Raw genomic sequence first — 20,324 nt, 5'->3', positions numbered from 1 at the left:
CCGTTCCCCCAATTTATATATGCTGACGGGAGTCTTGTTGAAGCTGGTTGATCGCTGGAGAGTTTCGCAGGCAGAAACAACCCGGGGTCCTGATTGGTGGGAGGCTCACCGCAGTGCCTAACGCTGGCTGAGCTCCCAGCGCCGCATCGGCCAGGCAACACACTCAGAGCCTGATGGGGCTTCTAGAGAGCTGGGTTTTCCAGCTGTGAAGTGCAAGGTTCCAAATTCTGATGTGGCAGTGAATTTTTTTTTTTTTTTTTGGAGCAACACTGGATGAGCGCGCAGAGTTTAGACACCCAAGTCTATCTGACTGATTAGCTAACAATACCTCGCAATCGTCCGAAAAGAATACTATTTAACTAGCCAGCTGTCCTGCTGCTAGCAAAGAACAGAAGCAAAAACATAGCAAGGAATGCTGAATACACTGTAAGGATTCTAGGTTCATAACGTCATCAGGTGGTGGACATTCGTCCCTCAGAATCAAACCCCACGTTGGGTTCCATGAGCATGCTGTAGCGGTAGTAGGTAACAAGGCTGAACATAGGTCTTTTGATCCCACTTCCCCAAACACCACCAATCCTGCTTCCAGCAAGAATGCAATACCTTTGCCAAAAGAACAAATCATTACGCTGAACACCGATCCTCCAATCTTTAAACCTGATTATTGTCAATTCTCTTTATTTTCCGGCTGGGATGCCAACCATTCTAGAATACTTTCATAGCATAATACAAACTGCCGTAGGCTTTGCACCATACTCAGTCGTTGGCAACGGAAATCTTCGACTGTGCTGGCTATCAAATCGAGGTCATCACGGTACACCCAGCCATCTTCACCTTCACCACGTCTCCTTTGCCGTTTGAGCATGTCAATAACACTGTCAATTGTGCAGAAGGTGCCTGTTCGACCACAGCCTGCACTACAGTGGACAATGATCTTTCGTGGATCTGGAGGTTCGGGGTCCTGTATGCATTCCGGCCCTCTGCCATTACTGGCGTTTGAAAATTTGTTCGTCTCTTCAATGACTCGAAGGAGATGCGCCGGCCGGGAAGGGGTGCCGAAATCAGGCCAGTGCGAGTATTGGATCTGTGTGATTTCCCGTAAGGGCTCAAAAGGTAGAGATTCGTGGATTATGGTGAGGTGCCGGACGATCATATAGAGCTCCTCGAACGAACTCGGACCTGTTGACTCCCGCCGGCTATGTGTGCGTTTGTTTGGAGATAGCGGTGAGACATGTAGAGGGACTTTATATTCATTCATCAGTGTCACCCTAAATGGGCCATAAGCGTTTGATTGCCAATACGGATGGCACTTCAGTTGCAGCCCTTCCGACTCGGCAGTCAACATGACGATCAATCGAGCATCTTGCTCCCAAACGACGTGCCAAAAGTCCTTCAAACTCACCAGTTAGGACAGTTCCAGGAGGCCGAGGTCGGCCCGGTAAATGGGGACCCGGGGGGGGGGGGGGGGGGGGGGGGCACTCACCTTGAATGTGCTTGGAAGCGGCGCCTGCGTGGCAATGTAAAGCTTGTTCGACCGACTGGCCTTCACGTAACTCGCATTTACATAGTCGCAGGACCCCTGGACGGTACTTCCCAATCTAACACGACAATGTTCGTAAGGATAAATATTGTTATATCGATTCTTATTGCCCTGTTCAAGTCCTGCAATACGATAGGACGACTTTGAGCCTTGTGCTGTCGCGCTGCCGTATGTCCCGGAATCCGACAATGCTTCTTGCATGCGGCATTGCTCTGCTTTTTCAATCGCCAGAAATTTGTTGGATACTGATTTGCCATTGTCCTGAACATCAGCTGCCTTGGCGAGCCATGAAGGCAATGAGTTTCTCGCTCGCTCTGTCAGTGTTGATGGAAGTTTTATGGGTATTTGCCCAACTCCATTCACCAATTCAGTACTCTGGCGAATACTGTTGTACATTGGATTGAGAGAGGGTGTAGAGGGGGGAATAAGACATCCTCCCGATATTGACGATGGTCCTGAAAATGATAGACTAATGGATAAAGGTTGCTTTGGTGGTTTCATAGGAGTTTCGTCTGGTTTTTTCTCGACTAAGTCCGGAAACTGGACGGAGAACTGCGAGAATCCTCCCCGCAAAATCATTGGTTCTCCACTCCATCCTTCGTTTGTGAATTTCTTTAGGACGTTTACCAGAGCAGACGCATCTTTGATAAGGGTTGTAGCCGCGTCGTACACGACAATCTGCGAGCTATTGTGCCAATTGGAGAATTTTTCTTTTTCGTCGTCACCTGCAAGGGTATCTTTAAGTTTCTCCAAATTGAATGACGGCCTCTTAAGTAAGGTTGTCGGAATGCACAAGTTCAGAGAACCTTTAATTCTACCCTGAGAATACTGTGGGTAGGGGCGGATATCTAATACCAGAGTCACGTCCGACTTGGTGCTTAACAAATCTTTGCAGCATTGACTCGAAATCATCTTTACGCTACCATTGTCAACTGACGCCGGAGAGGTCTCGGATCGTTGAAGACTTGGTAGGCCCGAACCGTACGGGGAGAGCGCTGGCGCAGACGTCATTGCTGGTAGGCTGCCCTGGTCGAATGGGCGTGATGGGCCAGGACGTGTGACATGGACTGTCGGTATTGGTGGTTGAAGTGGGCTAGATTTCCGGTCCTGGGGGGATTTCAGCTGGTGTCCTTCTTTTTGGATCAACTTTTGGCTTTCCCGTACTGGGGTTTGTTCAGCGTTACCAAACTGCCCCTTCCATGGCCACGCTGGGGGAGTGTAGAACGGTGTCGCCGCCACGCCGGAGGTTTTGTCACTATCATGGTGCTGTGTAGACAATGTACTCGAACTTTGCCAGCTCGCGGGGAGGATATTCGAGCCTGAAACGTCCGGCCCGGGTGTTGATTGAAAGGGCCTCTGACCCCTTGTATAGATGCTGGGATGTACCAGCGGTGTGGCATCTCTAGAGATCTGGGGGGGGAAATGAATATGAAATGTGCTACTATCGCCGACTATGTTGAAGTAGCTGGGGCTTGCGTCACGTAGTGGCTGCGAATCGATATTATTGTTTCCAGCCCGGAAGGGCGTTGCAGCTTGGCCCACAGAAGGCGGTGTGGTAATTTCGTGCCTTCCGCTGGGTGTGGTCGAAGGGAAGCCTCCAGGGCTCCATGACCCTGAAGGCGAAGGTTTCGAAACTGTTGTCGTCGACATATCAGACAATTCAGCATGTAGAGCCAGGCTTTATCTGCCGTATTCTCTACTAAGGAAGTATGCAAGGCTGATAATTCAGCGCTGTCGCCATACTTCCTTCCTTAAAACCAGGTACGTTGTAGTGACCGGGTGCGTGCAATCTTATATGGAGCGATCGCCCGGGTCCGGGTGAATGAGGGCTTGGGTTTGAAATCGAGGAAACCGTCGAGGGAGGGCTTCAGGATATCGCTCAGAAGGAGATAACCAATCGTTTTAGGTTGCGGCTGGAATTTGTGGCCAACCGCGTCGAAAGATACTCGAGGTGTCTTTGCTTTTGTTTCCAGGGGGGAGGGGGGAAAGAATGAGTCTTGTGCGACAGTGAGGGGATTAGGTGGATACACAAAAAGCGATAACTGAGGATGGTGGCATGAGTTAGCAACGAAGGAGCGTCACAAAGGCATGGTGAAGTTATATAAAGGATGAAGCAGCAAGGACAATGGCTTGCCACGGGATGAGGGTTGAAGGAAGCCAAAAAATTAGATGATACATAGGGGGGGGTGGGTGGGTGTCAGCGGAGGAGGAGGTGGTGTGGGCGTGGAAGTTAGATCGTTTAGTGAACAAAGTTTAGTTTGCGGGTTGGCTATTATGACGTTATGCCGAAGGCCGCGCTTCGATGGCCAGGGCCTAGCCACTCTCGCCACTGACACCACCAACCGCCAACCACCAACGAACGAACGCAGGAACCAAGGCAGTGTGGGATACCGGGTACCTCCCAGGCACCACACGGTCGCAGTGCCGAGCGGGTAATGGCAATATGGAAATGCAATCGTACCACGAGCAGGCAGCTGGCTTGTCATGCGGGAGCCATCGCAGCCATTCACTTCTGTCCTCACTTCCAAGTCGCTCTTCTCGGACCTACGAGGCACAAGCGCAATATGCAGCGGCAGTCGGCAGGAAGGGACTGTACATTTCAAAAAAAAAAAAAAGAGAAAAAAAAAAAGGAAAAAGGGAAAAGACTTCGCCCCAACGCTCTTCTCTCGTTTTTTCCCGGACTCGTAGGTTCGAGAATCGAAATAGCAACTCCTTTGGCCTTCACGATATCGCGACGGTAGAAACCGGCAGACGGCGCCAACTGGAGCGAAGACAGACCGGCGGGAAGAGATTTTCCTCCCAGCCGCGCGCGCAGAAAAAGGGGAAGGTTTCCCTCCAGCGCAGCCGCCGGTCAGTTACATAATCACAGCCGAGCCAACTTGAACTTAGGTAATCGCCAAAAAGTCTATCCCAGTTGCTTCTCGCCCGCAAGCGGCGCTGCTCGATCGTTCTCGGCGGCGGATTCTTGCCGTATACGGAGCGCTTCGGCCCTTTGCTGGCTGATCCCATGATGAAGCTTCGGGTCCAGGCAAAAGCCACTACGGAGTACGGAGTACACTAAGTTACAACTACAACCTTACTCTCTCCACATGCAGCCACTTTGGTTTTCGTCCAGCACACTCGGCAGAGCTATGTGCTTGATAGTGTGCCGTCGACTCCAACTCTCTTTTTAAAAGGCGGAGGACAGGACAGAGTCTGGGGTTGCCGCGGTTTTGATGTATCCACCCCCAGAGTATGGAGTATGGAGCGTGGCTTGATTGTAACGAACCCCTTGCACTCCGTACGGGGGCATTAGAACGGAGTTACGGAGTATCCTCGAGGATCATCTGCATACCGCCCCCACGCGCGGCATCATGGAAAAGAAAGCGCCCTGTGCCGAATTGATGGAAGAACGACGTTTGTACACTTTACTAGGCGATCCGCTCGACCTCTGCGAGGCGAGTGACGTAGTCGGAAGGCTCCGTCAATCAAAAAGCAATGAAATGTTTATTATCATTTCTGGGTCAGTGCGCGGTTTGACTTGTCTTCAATTTCGGAACCAAGCCTCGAGCCAAACCTTCCAAGAGTTTGGAGATGTCTAGAACTTTGCCGCCACAAACCTACTTCCAGAGAGTCATATGTCGGGGCCTCTCGTTCAGAGACGTGAGCTTGACTTCAAATTACATTCCTAGAATTATCTTGTCAGTCAAGGTAGGGAGGCCTGATGCGATAACCAACCAATACCCCTTGGCGATATGTAATCCAACTTCCGAAGAAACAGGGTAAAATCGCAGCCAGCATTGAGACATTGCACCTTCGACTCGGGTCGTTTGGTCAAAAATTTCCCGCGAGTGAAAGAAGGTCCTCCAAGAAATGCCCTCTTGGTATGGCGCATCTTCTTCGTCCACAGATCGGTGGCTTGACGTATTGAACCTTCAAAAAGGTACATCACGGGGCGGGAAGCTTCAGTTCAACCTTACCTTTCCAGCCCTGTTTTCTGGATCAACAGTTTCGCGGATTAACGTAAGGCCGTACAATGGGTTCATCATACCTTGGTTCATTGAGCGAATAGTGGAAAAATTTGGGCAAATCTTAGACCAGTGGCGCAGTGGTTAGCGTTGTCCACTTATGTGTCTCCTGCCATAAGTTCACTTTTCGTGGCACGATACTCATGCCATGGACGGGTCCCGGGTTCGAATCCCGGTTGGTCTACTGGTTTATTTTTTATTATTTTTTATTATTATTTCGTTTTATTACATCTTCGTCTCGATCTCCGTCTATCGAGGTGCTATCTTCAGAGGAGGAAATTATATGCATTTCTGTCTCATTCGCAGGTATGAGCAATCAACCTGGTCACTTGGCGCGGCTGCCAGGGGTGAAAGCCTGAAAGGTCTCGCCGTCTAACCACGCAACAGACACCCCGTCCCTATCGCCTTCGAGAGCCAGAACTTGTTTGCAAGAGGAGAAGAGGCGGCCAGAAAGATACTGAGAGGTTGGTTTCAGAACTAACCTTCTCTCTACAACCTTACTCCGGCTAGCTTCAAAGGCGCCTGTCTAGATTTTGAGATTATCGATTTGGTCTTGCAATATACAGCAGATCAGGTACATACATGCATCTTGAGCGTAGGCAGGTACCGCATATCATACACACCAACAAATCTTCATTCCAAGGAATTCAATCCTGCCAAGAGAAACCTACTGGCCCTGATTTATTCTCGTTGATCATGCCCGCTTCGAACAGGGAACTGCCAAATTCCGAGGTGCTTGCAAAGAGAGATAAGCTGCTCTCAGCTGACGCAATTGCAACGGCTGTGGTGTCGCGTGGCTTCGGATATTGTTGCACCGGGCCGCAAGAGCTTTGACGCCCTTGGAAGAAACAGCCATGCTGAGTTTCTCACGGGATCCTTCGCCCATCTCCACAATTATGGCAATTGACAAAGCAGCAATTGTTATAATCGCCCTAAATGTTCCGGGTCGTGTGGAGCGGTAGTGAGAGGAGTGGCGGAATCTGGTATTCGAGTTCGCTCTTCAATTAACTGAGCCTACCATCGGGTTCTCCCTTCCATCGCTGCACTCGCTTTTGCTCCCAATTGTCCAAATCTTTCGCCATTAGTCTCTAAAAAAAAAAGGGGGGGGGAAGGGAATAGTTAGCGTTTCAATTTCATCTCGAATTTAGGGAGAGCCTGGAATTCCCGGCATACGTAATATTCTTCTTTTTCACTGCCCAAAACTCTTCTCCGTGGATTCATTTTAATATCATTCTCCCCATCACCGTCGGGGCCCTTGATCCCAAGAGCCAATGCTTCTTGCTGGCTGACTTGCTGGACCTTCCGGTCATGCCGCTCGTACCGTAGAGCAGTTGCAGGAGTCAAAACAAAAGAGCCGGCAACCATCAGACTAAGGAACGGAAGACCAAATAGTAAAAATGGGTGCTTGGATAAATGTGCTCGGTACATTTGGCCGATCCGGTCGCCGAGGGTTGAACCTGCGGATGTCGACGGCCTGAACCGCTTTGTTTGGAAAACAGGCATGGTTATTGGGTCGGATTAATCGGACAACTGACTTAAATTGGAACTTATAGCACTTGCAATAAAGGGTCTTCCTAGGGAAATAGGTAATTGATGGTCAGTCCATAGATTGCCCTGTTGGTCCCTCCTGCTCGAGACAGGGCTCATGGAAAAAGAAACTATGGTCGGGTGATAGTAATTCCGTGGCCTAGCGAACTTTAACTGAAGCTTCCAGTCGCACCAGTAAACAATCGTGATCAGCCTTTGGTTGGTGAGCTGCCTGGAACACATCACTGAAGAGTGAGGTCGTTGTCGCTCAGGCTTCCTAAGGGGTTGGATCGAATAGTATTACTTGATACTGATCTGTGATTGTTTGAATCTTTAAGGCCTCAATTCTGAAGTTGCGCCTGCCATCATGTTTCAAGGACTTGGCCAGTCCTCTTCGGCTGGATCCCTCTTTACGACCACTGCGAACACTCAACAACCTGCGAAAAGAGGGCTATTCGATAGCCCAACTACATCGCAACCAGCCAAGCCATCCCCATTCGCAACTACGGGCACAAGTTTAGGTCTTGGAGCCGGGCCCGGCGCACCCCAATCTGCACCTGGGGCCGCAAGCATCTACTCCAGCGGCAATCCCAATCCCGCGGGAGCTACCAATGTCGCATCTACGCAGTCTACATTTGGCTCCTCGATACTGGGACAATCATTTGCACCAGGTGGCCAATCACAGCTGGGCCAGCCGGTAAACCCAGCGCTCGCAGGTCAGTCCGTCTTGTCCACCCAGACTACACAGCCCGCGTATTTCAGCAGTTTGTTGGAGCGTGGGAAGAAACGACCTCACCCATCGAGCCTCAAGACCACCCAAGTGGAGCTTCCAAATCTACAATTGGGTCTCGATGATATTCGAAGAACTGCTCGTGGCCTAGGGGTCAGAGAAGCAGCTGGCCGCCTGGGCGCTGATGCAAAACCGTGAGTAAAATCACCTTCAAAAATTTGATAAGGCTACATTTAACGGAAAATTGCGCTGACGCTTTATCTACCTGTTGTCTAGGCACTACTCACTTACCGCATCGGGAATATCTCCGGGTCAGGTTTTGCATGATTTGAGAGAGTTGGATAAACAAGGACCGCCTCCCAACGTGATGAGAGACGATGAGCCCTTTGACCCGGATAATCAGAAGTTCCTACGACGGATGCAACAGCGTGGTCGGGATGTTATGATCGCCGATAGCTTTGCGAGAGTTCGACGGGATTTCGACGCATTTTTAGAGGAGAAGGTCAACTTGAACTGGGATGAGCAACGCCATAAGATCTTTGAGCACTTTGGTTTAGCTCCTAAGAGTGAAGCAAGCGCTGATCGTCTTGGAGAAACGACGCGCGACAGTGGCGCATTCGGGGCGTCAAAAAGTGTTAGATTTGGAGCAGATTTAGGTCAACGGCCGGCATCAAGCACAAGACGGAGCGTATTTGGACGTTCGGCTCTTTCAAAGTCTGTAATTGGGTCTACCATCAGCGGTGGTGATGCTGCACAGATATTTTCTCCTACCGCCTCGAGTTTGCAGGCTGCGGATACACGCTTCTTAAGGGAGAAAATGGGACATTTTGCAACAAAGGTTCAACGCCTCAATGAAGCAAGGTCTCAAGAGAGGGCGTTTCCTGTTCTGCACGAGTTTGCTGAGACTGAAAAACTGACAATATCCGACGTATGTTTATCACAATCACAACCCCCCTTGCTGGCTCTATATTGACTCTTTGTTTAGGTTCCTCGCCAACTTTTCGAAGCCTATCAAGCATTAATAAGTATTACTGACGAAAATCCAAATATAGTTGATTTTGCGGAGCCAGGTGCAATAAAGGAGCGCCAGTTTTCGCAGGATTATCTGGATGAGAATGTGAACTCCAATGAATCAGTGCGTATGAGGAAAAGGATTGTGGAGGGCTCGAGAAGGTACTTGGAACAGGCGTTCTATAGGGAAATAGAGAATGCAATCGCCAAGAACCCCAGAGAAGCCCAATTAGGCGGAATCCCATCCATAACCAACAAAATTCGAGCCTACATTCGACTGAAGGCTGCACGGAAGGACCTTGCACCGGATGGAATAGAGCTGCAAATGGTCGACCAGGACTATTGTTGGGTGCTCATATTCTACCTCCTCCGCTGTGGGTTTGTCTCCGAGGCCGCTGAATACGTGAGCACGGACCAGGGGTTCCGGTCTATGGATTACAAGTTCGTTACTTATATGACGACCTATGCTCAGCAACGCCGCCTGCCTAGAGACCTACAACAGAAGATCAATGGAGAGTACCAACAACGACTCCGAAACGCCCCTGAGAATACCGTGGACCCGTACCGGATGGCTTGCTACAAGATCATTGGTCGATGTGATCTTAGCCAGAGGCGACTCGAGGGAATGAGCCAAGGAGTGGAAGATTGGATGTGGTTGCAGTTTACCTTGGCTCGAGAGGACAGTCGTGCTGAAGAAATCGCAGGCGATATGTTTGGATTGCAAGAGATCCAGCAGGATATCTCGGAAATCGGTCAGCGAATATTTGTAAAAGGCCAGGAGGCGGCTGGCGGATACGGGACCTACTTTTTGCTGCAGATCCTGGGTGGTATGTTTGAACATGCAGTATCTTATCTCGGAAACTATGCGCCTATTAACGCCGTCCACTTCGGAATTGCGCTGGACTATTACGGCCTGCTTCGCGTGTCAGACTACTATACTTCTGGCGAAGAACTGCGTAAGTTAATTTCTAGTGTGGACATTGAGGATTCTAGACGTTTGGCTAACTTTGTTATAGTGTCCTTCACTACGAAACAACTACCACAGATCAACTTTGCTTTCCTTATCACCCAATATACTCGGGAATTCCGCACAGGCAACGTCGAAGCTGCCGTTGACTATTTCACCTTGATTTGTTTGAATGCAGATCTTCCAGGAGAACTAGGGAAGTCGCAGGCATCAGTGTGCCATGAAGCGTTGCGGGAGTTTATTCTGGAAACTCGCGATTTTGCCAAATTACTTGGAGATATCAAATCGGACGGTACTAGAATCAGAGGCGCGATAGAGCAACGCTTGAAACTTATTAAACTTGACGACCAGGAGGAGTTTCTCAGAACAATCACAGTCCAGGCGGCTGCCGTTGCCGACGACAAAGGCCTCACTGCGGATGCGGTGCTCTTGTATCACTTGGCTGAAGATTATGATAATGTCGTGGTGATCCTCAACCGGTCTCTTTCGGATGCAGTGGCAGTGAATCTAGGTAGCGCGGCTCTGAGACTTCAGCAGCCTAAACCTGGCGCAGCTCAGCAAACACAGAGAGATGGCCAGCAAGTCACCCCAGCCGAGGCCGCAAGTAGCTTCAGCCTTACTTCTGTTGAAGATCCAGTGACTCTTGCGCAGAATATGATTGGCCTCTATAATACCAATGCCATGTATTACCAGAAGATACATCCGATTAACCGTGAAGCATGCGGCATACTACTTCGCATGATGGATGCGAAGAGTAAAGTCGAAGCAGGGAAGTGGGCCCAAGCGCTCGATGTAAGATTCCCAATGCCACCCCCCGAGATAAAATGTTTATGGCGTGTGATCCTAACTGCGTTGCCAGGATATCAACAATTTACAAATCTTGCCGCTAAGCGCTCGCGGATCTGTTGCGTATACTCGAAGTGCTGCACAGGCGTTTTCGGCTCTACCAGCCGTTATTGCACGGAACGGAGGTAATCTTATCATGTGGAGCATTACATGTATCAGCCGAGAGCGCGAAAGGTTACAACAGGGCGTGTATGAGAATGATATGCGGCAGAGCTTGGCAGACCAGCTTCTGAGCATGGCTAAGGATTTGATGGTGTTTGCAGGTATGATCAAATATAAGCTGCCGCCTGGTGTGTACGAAGCACTGGCGAAAGCAGCGGGCGACATGGCGGGGGTGTAGTGCATCGGCCCCAACTTATTCCCCATTGTCCATGACTTGATTCCTGGAGTAGCTCGAGTTCGCCGAAATATAGCGTATTTGCTTGACTAGTTTAGCGGGAATATACGAGACATCTTGCATTTCAAGTTCTTTGCCTTATCTTCGAATCGGGTGGCCATTTCCACTCATCACGATCGTAACTCTTTGAAGTGGATAGATTGCAATACCGCAGGAAACTACGACAAACAATAGCTGCTTACGGAGGACAGCTCAAGGTGTTTGGCGATCGCATTTCTCTTCTCCCCAAAGCGAGCTTTGGACGCATCATTTTCACTTCTCTCGCTGACAATTTTCTTTCCTCTCCTCCACATCTACCGTCTCAATTCATTCTCACCCCATTCATTTTTTTTTTTTTTTTTTTTTTCTTAATTCACTATTTTGATTTGCCCACTCACCCTCCTTTTGTCCCTTTATTTGAACAGCCTGGCCTTGTGTCGTCATTACATTGCCAACTCACTTGCCCAAGCCTTGCACTACTGTCCTCTAGGCTATCGATCCTGCAGGTCGTCACCAAGAACCGACGAGCTGATTTGCCGACTCTGGCTTACTAATACCCGATTGCGGTGGTGGGGCAATTAGTCAGCGTGTTAGTTGCACCCACAATAATCAGGTTCCTTCTTGCAGAATGCTGGACGAACGCTTGTTTACACGTCCACCAAAGCCTCAAAGGCCCATGCAGCCTAACATGCTATAGTCTTCGAGAACAAAATTTCTTTCTCCGATTTCTCCTGATCTACAGCCGGAACTCAGGGTTTCGGAGTTGTGGCCCGCGTCATCCCCATCGTCACCTCCCGGTTCGGTACGCTTATCGTCTGGTGGATCTAGAGAAAGCCGAGCACTGACATTAAAGATAGACATGGAAGCAGCTACTAGCACAGAAAAGGAACCGGAAACCGGCCCACCGACGGCAGATGGTGATGTTGAGATGGGAAATGGCACCGCGGCTGCTGGAGACACTTCGGAAGACGAAGATTCAAAATTGCAGAGTGATATACAGGCGCAGCTCGCGGCGGAGACGCGGGATAGCGCCGCTGCACAGCCGTCCAACTCAACATCCGAAGAAATATCTCAAACAGGCTTGGTAGTCAGTGAAGCGACGGACTCCGATAGCGCAAAATCTTACGAAGTGCCTCCGAACATTGCGCGTATCAGACAGGAGATGTTCGAACTGCGACAGCCGATTGAGTTGAGTCTGGAGGAGTACAACCTCTACTGGCCATTCATTGATAATGTGTGGGTGAAGCAGCGATCTAGCACGACGCGTGATAAAACTGCAACGTCAGACTACTATTGCTGTCGCCAGCGCAAACAGCCGACCAGGCGCAATGAAGAAAAGGCACAAGGCCAGCCGTATCCTGAGGGGAAAAGGAGGCATAGAGCAGTGCGAGAGGGGCCTGTCTGCGGTTTTCAGATCAAAGTTGTCAAAACTGAGGGCACGTTTGCGTCCGTTACAATTTCCCGACAAACTAATTGCAGTGCGAATCATTCGCATGACTTGGACCACATGGATAAAGTCAAGCGCAATTCTGGATTATTGTCGTTTATAAAACAGGAGGCAGAGAAGGCATATATCCCAGCCTCAATCCTGGCGAAATTTCGTGAGGATCCAGATGCATTAGCGGCTATCGGAGGCAGGTTCCTGAGTGGGGTGGACGTGCGCAATGTCTGCGCCAAATGGCGCGCTGCAAACCCCAACGCAGAACTGAAGACACATCAAGGCTACTTGTTTCAAAATGGAATCGGTGTCTACAAAGTTGGCTCTCGCCCAGCATGCCCGGGTGCCGCGCAAATTACGCCGCAACCCAAAATCACACTAACATCCCACGCCCCTGATGCACTCGCGTTCCCATCATTTTCATTAGAGTTTCTGCAACCATATCTTCCCACTCGGGAGGAGAACCGCAAGTTCCCACACGTTACACTGACCTATGCGCAGTCTATGGATGGGAAAATTTCTTTAGCGCCTGGTGTTCAGACGGTACTATCAGGGCCAGAATCCAAGCTAATGACGCATTATCTTCGATCACGTCATGATGCGATATTGATTGGAGTTGGGACCGCTCTTGCTGACAATCCTGGACTGAACTGTCGCTTAGAAGGCGCCGGCGGCTATGGGGGCCTGGGCAAGATGTGGCAACCAAGGCCAGTGATAGTAGATCCCACTGGTCGGTGGCCGATTAACCCGGAATGTAGAATCCTAAAAACCGCGTTGGCTGGTAAGGGAAAGGCCCCCTGGGTCGTGGTCTCGCCATGCGCGAATATCTCGGCTGACCGAATCTTGCTTCTAAAGAAACATGGGGGTGATTTTCTAAGGATTTCGGAATTCAATCCATCCTGGCGTCTGCAATGGTCTACGATATTTGGGGCTTTAGCTGCTGAAGGCATCAACAGCATTATGGTTGAAGGAGGTGGAGTGGTTCTTAGTGAATTACTCAACCCAGAATATGAGGACTTTGTTGATTCCGTCATTGTTACTGTTGCCCCAACTTATCTAGGCCGTGGCGGCGTGGGTGTGGCCCCGGATTCTAAAAGAGATGAATACGGAAAGCCGAAAGTCTCGCTCAAACCAAAAGAACCGAAATGGCACGCGCTGGGTCAAGATGTGATCATGTGCAGCAAAGTACGGGTTCCTCCTCCTCCACCAATCCTTCCAGGAATCGAAGATGCAGCCCTCGGGCTTTCGGGCGAGTGAAGAACCATGTCGCGTCGGTTCTCCTAAAATATCGCCAAGATATTGGGTGGACTGGTCCTTATCAGTCAAAGCAAACTACGCTTGGAGAATGTATGATTGTTGGGTTTACCTTGCCACGCCTCCAGGAACATTGCATACCTCGCTTGTCACGAAAAACGACCACCTCTTATGCTTCTCACATTCTTCTGCTAGCTTGTCGAGATCAAACAGCTCACCAATGGGACACCCCCACCCAGCAAGGAGGACTTCGTGCAATTTCAAATGTTCCGGGGGTGCTGGTAGAAGGAGAAAATGATCAGTATTCACTCTTTGTCAAATCGGCCTTTGAGTATTTGGGAATTCCTACGGTAGGCTTCGAATGCGGGATGGTCACCAGCGACTGCCGAAAAATTCTCCCAGATCCACTCTAGCATGTCTTCTGTTTGCTCAACACCGATAAGTGAATGCATCTTTTGCTTTGCAAGCTCACTGAGTTCTGCAGTCGACAGCTTGTTGAATTCAAGCATATACCCTGTCTCATTATTAGCAATTATGGTCTCCTGGTTTCAAGCGAACTGCTTGTCGATGTAAATGGGGTGAAGCTTGCCAACTCGGATGAAAAGAATGTCTCCGAATTTGATTTCTGTTCCCTGGGACTCCGCAACCGCCTTCAAATGTTTCAATGGTATGGGGCTTGTTTTGAAGATGTCAATGTCAATATTGTTCGCCAGTCGCCACTTGTGGTAGTCTAAGAGGATGCCACGGCCAACAATTCCCTTTTCCGCCCAGGCTAAATTGATATTGCAGTCAGCTAGGGAACCTTTCCAGGTTATATCAGCAGCCAAACGGACCTTGAACCCCATTCGCATTATTCTTATTGGGTCCGGCGATATCATCCATGGTGACGCCGTTATAGAATCTTTTCTCCTTTTGATATGCGACATGTCGCAGCCCATCCCCTTAAGGTGTCACTGATCGTCAGATTACCGGAGCGTCTTGGAAGAACTCCATCCGGTACTTGTCACCGGCAACGGGGCACCGCAGGCTGGTGAACTTACATTGGCTGCTGCTCTGGGTATTAAATGTCCAAATATCATCGTAGACTATTCTCGGGGATCTCTGGACGATTTGCTTTTGAAAAACTTGTCGTCCAAACAAAGGAATGTCTCCCTGTGCATCAAGAGGCCAATTCATGGAGACTCTGCCATAGGTTAGGTCGGCTTAGATCACAGCTGAGTTGCCAACGCAGCGAAAGTACAGATTCATGGAAGTGCATGTGTTCTAAAATTCACAATGCACTATATGCCACATATCACATCGGATAATATCTGATAACCAAAAAAAAAAAAAAAAAAAAAAAAAAAAAAAAAAAAAAAGAGAAAAAAGAAAAGAAAAAAGGAAAAAAAGAAAAAACAAAAAACAAATACATAAATAGAATTCCATTAATGAAAGCGAGCATGAGAATATCTGGTTGTTGATGGGGCAACAATCCGTTTCCCAACGTACCTAACTCCGCTTTGAATTTCCTTCGCCGCCTCCTTGACAGTTTCATTGGTCTGGCGATTCAAAAAGCCTAGCTGGTCATCTTTGCCGTAAAGGCCCCATGCTGAGTAGGGCGGGTCGTCCTTGTTCAGCGGAAGATCAGAGAATTTGGGAAGATTTGCTGGGCGCCCGCTCATGGTGTTTATAGGCTGAGGAACTCACGTTTCACGCTCCTAAGTGGAAGATAGAGCCAAGTAGTACCAGCTGGACCAAGTGGCCGTTCTGTGGGCTTTTATATTCCCCTCTATCTTTCGGCGAAGGGAAGAAGGGAAATGCGGGGAATACGCGGAGTGTGTTACCGAGGCCTTGAGCCGTGGGCTGCGGAGAGAGAGGAATGAATACTCGACACAAACTCTTGTATCTGAGGCATATTTCATGGACTAGGTGAGGTGTACGTAGGGATGTCGATTCACCATATGTTCAATATTAGCGGAAGGGGTGGTTCATGATATCTACAGCGATGGGGTGGTTGTCGATCGCATCAAATTCCTGAAAACCAACTTTCACCCATAACTTTGCGATACAGAGATTGTGAGGCTCATCGACTAACACTGATGCTTCTCTTCCATACGTACAACTGCTCATATCAATTACTTTTTTGGTCCCGATCATTTACGGAGCGTCATGAAGCCATTCGTTCACTTATCGATTAACCCTTCATACTACTGAGCTCTGACTGACGGTAACTATCATGTGTTTTTTCAATATCATACTTGCCAAATAGAACATTGGCTATCACCCTCTTCAGCTTGTCATACTTCATGAGACGGCAGCTCATCCGTAATACTGGCTACGTGGGATGCCGTTGAATGAATTGGTCGCCATAGGGTCATATCATTTCACTGTACATATTAAATACCATGCCATAAAAAATCGTAATTTCAAAGAGAAGCAGCCTCCAAGGCCAAGCGGATTCTCGACTGGGCTCGCAAGCTAAAAAGAAAGGGAACCAGCCACGTATTTCAAACTAGCTGGAGCACTGAGAACCCTGATATAAACACTGTGTTCTTCGTAACGAGAGCTCCATCCCGGCCTCCAGAACGAAGAGAGCCCTTCGACGGACTCTTGAATTTCTCCGGGGTTGAATCCATTGGGGTCGCCGCTTTCATCAAGCCGCGGCGCCATTGGACCAGGACTATTCGATGAACATAACTGCGGTAGATGCCTTGTCCACGTTTGAATAGGATCAAAGAAGAAAGCATTTTCTCACAATATCAGCTGGCCAATTATTCCCAAGTCATTGTCTTGTTGATTGAGGAGGCTGTGTTGCGTCCAAAGATAGATGATATAAGCAGAACCCCGGTTGCCAAAAACCCAAACAAGCTGCACTCCCCAAACCTCACAAAAAAAAAAAAAAACAACCACAACAGACACAAAAAATCCAAAATATTTAACAGACCATCAACCATTTACCTATTCTTCTTGTGTCTAAGACTTCAGTTTTTGGTTTTTGAGTCATATCCACACCTTTTATTCCTTTCTCAAGAGCCTCCGCTTCGTTTCCCACGCGGCCTTTGTTAACAATGGCGCCCCGGAAGGCCGCAGCGACCAGATCTTCGACGCGTATCAAAAGCGCCCCAACCACTACAACTGCCATCGCGCCAAAGAAGGCTGGCGTTAAGAAAGCGACTGCGGTCCCCACTGCTACGAAGAAGCAGAAAGCGAGTGCAGCTGCTCTCAAGTCTACTAAAGCTGCCAGCACCAAGGCTACTGCTGCCAAGGATACAACCACCAAAGCTCCGCGCAAAGCAAAGGCTGATGAGGCCCCTGTTTCCAAGAAGCGCAAGGTTGTCTCTGAAGATGAAACCGAACCAAGGCCCAAGAAAGCTCGGGCTGCCAAAGAAGAAGCTCCCAAGCCGAAGAGGACTCGCGTCACAGCGTCGCCCGCTGTTAAACCCCCTAAGCCAAAAGTCGTGATTAACGAAGCCCCTACCGAAAAATTGAACATTTATGTCTTTGGCGAAGGCAGCTCTGGTGAACTCGGACTCGGAACCGCGAAGAATGCGGTTGACGTGAAAAGACCTCGTCTTAACCCACTTTTGCTGGCTGATAAAATTGGTGTTGTCCAAATTGCGACCGGTGGGATGCATTGTGTTGCGCTTACCCACGACAACAAAATCTACACCTGGGGGGTCAATGATCAGGGTGCTTTGGGTCGTGACACCACCTGGGAGGGCAAGTTAAAGGATATCGACGACGCTGGCAGCGATTCTGACTCGGACGATGGAAGTGACAGCGGCATGAACCCCAAGGAGGCCACTCCAACTCCAATTCCGGCTGATTATTTCCCGGAAGGAACCATTTTTGTTGAGGTTGCTGCTGGAGATAGCTCTTCATTCGCTCTCACTGATGATGGTTTTGTTTATGGTTGGGGTACATTCCGCGTAAGTTCTGCCTCTATCATTATGGCCTAGTGCCCCTATTAACGTTACATGTCGTCTAGGGAAATGAAGGCATTCTAGGTTTTGATGCCACCACCCGTGTTCAGACTACTCCTAAACTTATTCCATCTCTCAAGAAGATCAAACACATTGCTTGTGGTGATAACCACGCTCTCGCACTAGATACAAAAGGTGCCGTATTTGCTTGGGGTTCTGGACAGCAGAACCAACTTGGTCGTCGCATTGTTGAGCGTACCAAGCTGAACGGGCTTCACCCACGTGAATTCGGATTGCCCAAGAATATCACCTATATTGGCTGTGGATCATTCCACTCTTTTGCGATTCACCAGACTGGCAAAGTTTACAGTTGGGGTTTGAATAGCTATGGCGAAACCGGCATTCCTCAAGGTGCTGGATCCGACGAAGCAGTCATTTTGCACCCGGAGGTTGTGAAGTCTTTGAAGGATAAAAATGTTATCCAACTTTGCGGTGGTTCCCATCATTCTCTTGCTGTTACCAAAGATGGAGAGTGTCTTGTTTGGGGTCGCGTTGACGGCTTCCAGACCGGCTTGGATATCAAAAGTCTTCCTGATGATGCAGTTATTAAGGATGATAGAGATCGTGCCCGTATTCTCTCTGTCCCCACCGCTGTTCCTGGCATCGATGCCAAATTTGTTGCTGCAGGTGCGGATCATTCAATTGCTATTGCGAAAGATGGACGTGCCTGGACTTGGGGCTTTTCTGCAAATTACCAGACCGGCCAGGGCACTGATGACGATATCGAGGTTGCTACTGTCGTTGATAATACGGCTGTGAGAGGCAAGATGTTGAACTGGGCTGGTGCCGGTGGACAATATTCTGTTCTTGCTGGACCTGCGGTTACCGTCAATGGCGTTGCTGCAAACGCTGATGCTCCGAATGGAAACGTTCAGGGAGCGAACTAGATTTCTCGACTCTTAAAGGTTTGATTAGTTTCTTTGGCTTTTTTTTTTTTTCCCTTCCCTTTTCGGATATCTCTTCCCTTGTTTCTTTGGGATTTGTTTTGACATCTGTTGATTGTTCGTGCTGCATATTATTTGAATGGTTTTATCTGGTTGAGTTGTCTCTTTAACGTATATCTCCTTTCGCCGTTTCATGTCCTGTTTTAGTGTTTGCTGGTTGTCTTTGCTGTGAGTCCAGATAAAATGTTCTGGTTGGTTTGATTTGTTATTTCAAAGATTTTTTAATCCTTTTTCTTTTTCTTGTGATTCCAGAGGCTTTCTCACTGGAAGCTCTTTGAATTTCTTTCTTGCGTTTGCGCTGCGTTGCTATTTTTTCCTCGATGGTTGCGGGTGCTTTGTTCCCTTGTCGTTAGTGTGCTCTAGAGTCCGATTTGATTTTCTACTTTAAATTGGAGACTTTAGAAATTTCCTGCTTTCTATTGGGCGTCTACATGCTGCAAAATTGACTTGATTCTGATTGATATATTTCGTATTTTGTGTTTCGTTGGGATTAGGAGTTACATTTAATTGAATAAGAGTATCCCAGCTCTCTTACAATCCGAATTCATTCAACATATGTAATTCATCATCGAAATCATCCGCAGCTGGGCGATTCACTTCTAGGTGACCAGTTTTCGGTGCACGCGCAGGTGTATTTTCTGCCTCGGCGAGAAGGGCGTCTAAGTCGTCCTCTTCGTCCGCTGGTGGGGCATTTGGCTTTAGTATTCCTAACCCATGGGCCGTATTTTGCATTGTGCTTTCTTGCTCTGCAAGAAATGTGTCGAGGTCATCTTCTTCGGGTACTTGTGAGGCTTGGACTGGAGGATCGATGTCCATGCCTTCATTTCCAGGGACGAAAAGATCATCATCGTCGTCGGCATTGTTCCTTAATGAGATTGCCTTGCCACCGCCAAAGATGGATGGTATTTCTGAGTCGGAAAGACGCTTAGGGCTATGAGTGCTCTCTGCTTGATCGTTCCGATGAGCTTCCATAGCTGGAGCGCTCTGCTCCAGTGTTCGTTGAAAGATGGAAGGAATTGTTGGATCTGCCGTGTCTTTGTCGCCTCTATTATCGCTATTGGGGTCGAGGGAGGTGGCATTACTGTCGTATAAATTTCGGCCGGGCTTGCCTTCATCAATCCACTCTTTCCGCATGACCTGCATGCGTTTTGTGTGGCCCAGCTTTTCAATGATTGACAGGCCGTCCGCGAACTTTGCGCGCGGGTATAGGTCGTCTAGCCAAAGCTGGTAGAAGTTCAGAAGACGTGCAACATCCGAAAACTATACCAAGTGCACATCGTCAGAAGGAAAGAAACGTGGCGTTGAGATAGGAAGAGAATAGGAAGTCAAACCTCGTGACGCTTTCCCTTAAACTTTAGCTTCGTTTTTGCAGATTTTCGTAGCTTAGGAATTCCCGCCTGGGAAAGTAGTCTATTTTGTAAGGGGTGAGCCGTTGAATAACCTTTGAGCGGATATATCATAGACGGGGGGTAAGCTGGATATACCGGTTTTCATCGAGCTTCACTGTTGGTGCTCTTTTCCTAGTGATTTTAATTTCTTCGAGGCCAACTAGGTCATCGTTCTTATTCTCCGTACTCCCCGTTCCCGTTCCAGAAGCCCTCCCGTCATTTTTCTCTTCTTCTGGATCGCGCAATAGATCTTCGATTCCGGCATCGTAGTTAAAAAGGTCATCAAAGGCTGTGTCTTCCGCCATCGCGGCGACAAAAGGGGTATCGGGGGCGA

The 20,324-nt window shown here is 48.8% G+C and overlaps 8 protein-coding genes and 1 non-coding gene across 9 annotated transcripts; 4 read left to right on the top strand and 5 right to left on the bottom strand.

Moving 5' to 3' along the window:
• Positions 1-244: 244 nt before the first annotated feature.
• Positions 245-3,671, bottom strand: D8B26_004639 (uncharacterized protein). The gene is made up of 3 exons (XM_066124544.1): positions 2,705-3,671; positions 1,484-2,647; positions 245-1,390 (listed from the first exon to the last, which is right to left on the bottom strand). The coding sequence occupies exons 1-3, from the start codon at positions 3,188-3,190 to the stop codon at positions 668-670; spliced, it is 2,373 nt and encodes a 790-aa protein (XP_065980625.1). The 5' UTR covers positions 3,191-3,671; the 3' UTR covers positions 245-667.
• A 1,942-nt stretch (positions 3,672-5,613) lies between these two features.
• D8B26_004638 lies at positions 5,614-5,731 on the top strand. The gene has a single exon. It is a non-coding gene; the product is annotated as a tRNA-Ile (tRNA).
• Positions 5,732-6,551: 820 nt separating this feature from the next.
• Positions 6,552-7,050, bottom strand: COX16 (Cytochrome oxidase assembly; the record flags this gene model as incomplete). The annotated part of the gene is made up of 2 exons (XM_066124543.1): positions 6,552-6,635; positions 6,721-7,050. The coding sequence occupies 2 exons, from the start codon at positions 7,048-7,050 to the stop codon at positions 6,552-6,554; spliced, it is 414 nt and encodes a 137-aa protein (XP_065980624.1).
• A 273-nt stretch (positions 7,051-7,323) lies between these two features.
• D8B26_004636 (uncharacterized protein) lies at positions 7,324-11,083 on the top strand. The gene is made up of 5 exons (XM_003070407.2): positions 7,324-7,998; positions 8,081-8,732; positions 8,790-9,771; positions 9,832-10,574; positions 10,642-11,083. The coding sequence occupies exons 1-5, from the start codon at positions 7,442-7,444 to the stop codon at positions 10,966-10,968; spliced, it is 3,261 nt and encodes a 1,086-aa protein (XP_003070453.1). The 5' UTR covers positions 7,324-7,441; the 3' UTR covers positions 10,969-11,083.
• A 493-nt stretch (positions 11,084-11,576) lies between these two features.
• Positions 11,577-13,699, top strand: RIB7 (2,5-diamino-6-(ribosylamino)-4(3H)-pyrimidinone 5'-phosphate reductase; the record flags this gene model as incomplete). Its single annotated transcript, XM_003070406.2, has 3 exons — positions 11,577-11,593; positions 11,702-11,806; positions 11,862-13,699. Exon 3 carries the CDS (start codon positions 11,864-11,866, stop codon positions 13,697-13,699), a length of 1,836 nt encoding a protein of 611 aa, XP_003070452.1. The 5' UTR covers positions 11,577-11,593; positions 11,702-11,806; positions 11,862-11,863.
• D8B26_004634 (uncharacterized protein) lies at positions 13,297-14,578 on the bottom strand (the record flags this gene model as incomplete). Its single annotated transcript, XM_066124542.1, has 4 exons — positions 13,297-13,750; positions 13,809-14,210; positions 14,286-14,468; positions 14,530-14,578. 3 exons carry the CDS (start codon positions 14,576-14,578, stop codon positions 14,002-14,004), a joined length of 441 nt encoding a protein of 146 aa, XP_065980623.1. The 3' UTR covers positions 13,297-13,750; positions 13,809-14,001.
• Positions 14,579-14,656: 78 nt separating this feature from the next.
• On the bottom strand, positions 14,657-15,731 carry D8B26_004633 (uncharacterized protein; the record flags this gene model as incomplete). Its single annotated transcript, XM_066124541.1, has 2 exons — positions 15,185-15,731; positions 14,657-14,879 (listed from the first exon to the last, which is right to left on the bottom strand). The coding sequence occupies exons 1-2, from the start codon at positions 15,355-15,357 to the stop codon at positions 14,657-14,659; spliced, it is 396 nt and encodes a 131-aa protein (XP_065980622.1). The 5' UTR covers positions 15,358-15,731.
• An 838-nt stretch (positions 15,732-16,569) lies between these two features.
• On the top strand, positions 16,570-19,142 carry D8B26_004632 (uncharacterized protein). Its single transcript, XM_003070404.2, has 2 exons — positions 16,570-17,604; positions 17,664-19,142. The coding sequence occupies exons 1-2, from the start codon at positions 16,744-16,746 to the stop codon at positions 18,543-18,545; spliced, it is 1,743 nt and encodes a 580-aa protein (XP_003070450.2). The 5' UTR covers positions 16,570-16,743; the 3' UTR covers positions 18,546-19,142.
• Positions 19,134-20,295, bottom strand: CSM3 (chromosome segregation in meiosis- protein; the record flags this gene model as incomplete). Its single annotated transcript, XM_003070403.2, has 3 exons — positions 19,134-19,862; positions 19,934-20,012; positions 20,087-20,295. 3 exons carry the CDS (start codon positions 20,293-20,295, stop codon positions 19,134-19,136), a joined length of 1,017 nt encoding a protein of 338 aa, XP_003070449.2.
• Positions 20,296-20,324: the final 29 nt, after the last annotated feature.

The sequence above is a fragment of the Coccidioides posadasii genome, chromosome 2, assembly GCF_018416015.2.
Source record: "Coccidioides posadasii str. Silveira chromosome 2, complete sequence".
Classification (NCBI taxonomy): domain Eukaryota; kingdom Fungi; phylum Ascomycota; class Eurotiomycetes; order Onygenales; family Onygenaceae; genus Coccidioides; species Coccidioides posadasii.
This window is presented reverse-complemented; position numbering and strand designations above follow the sequence as displayed.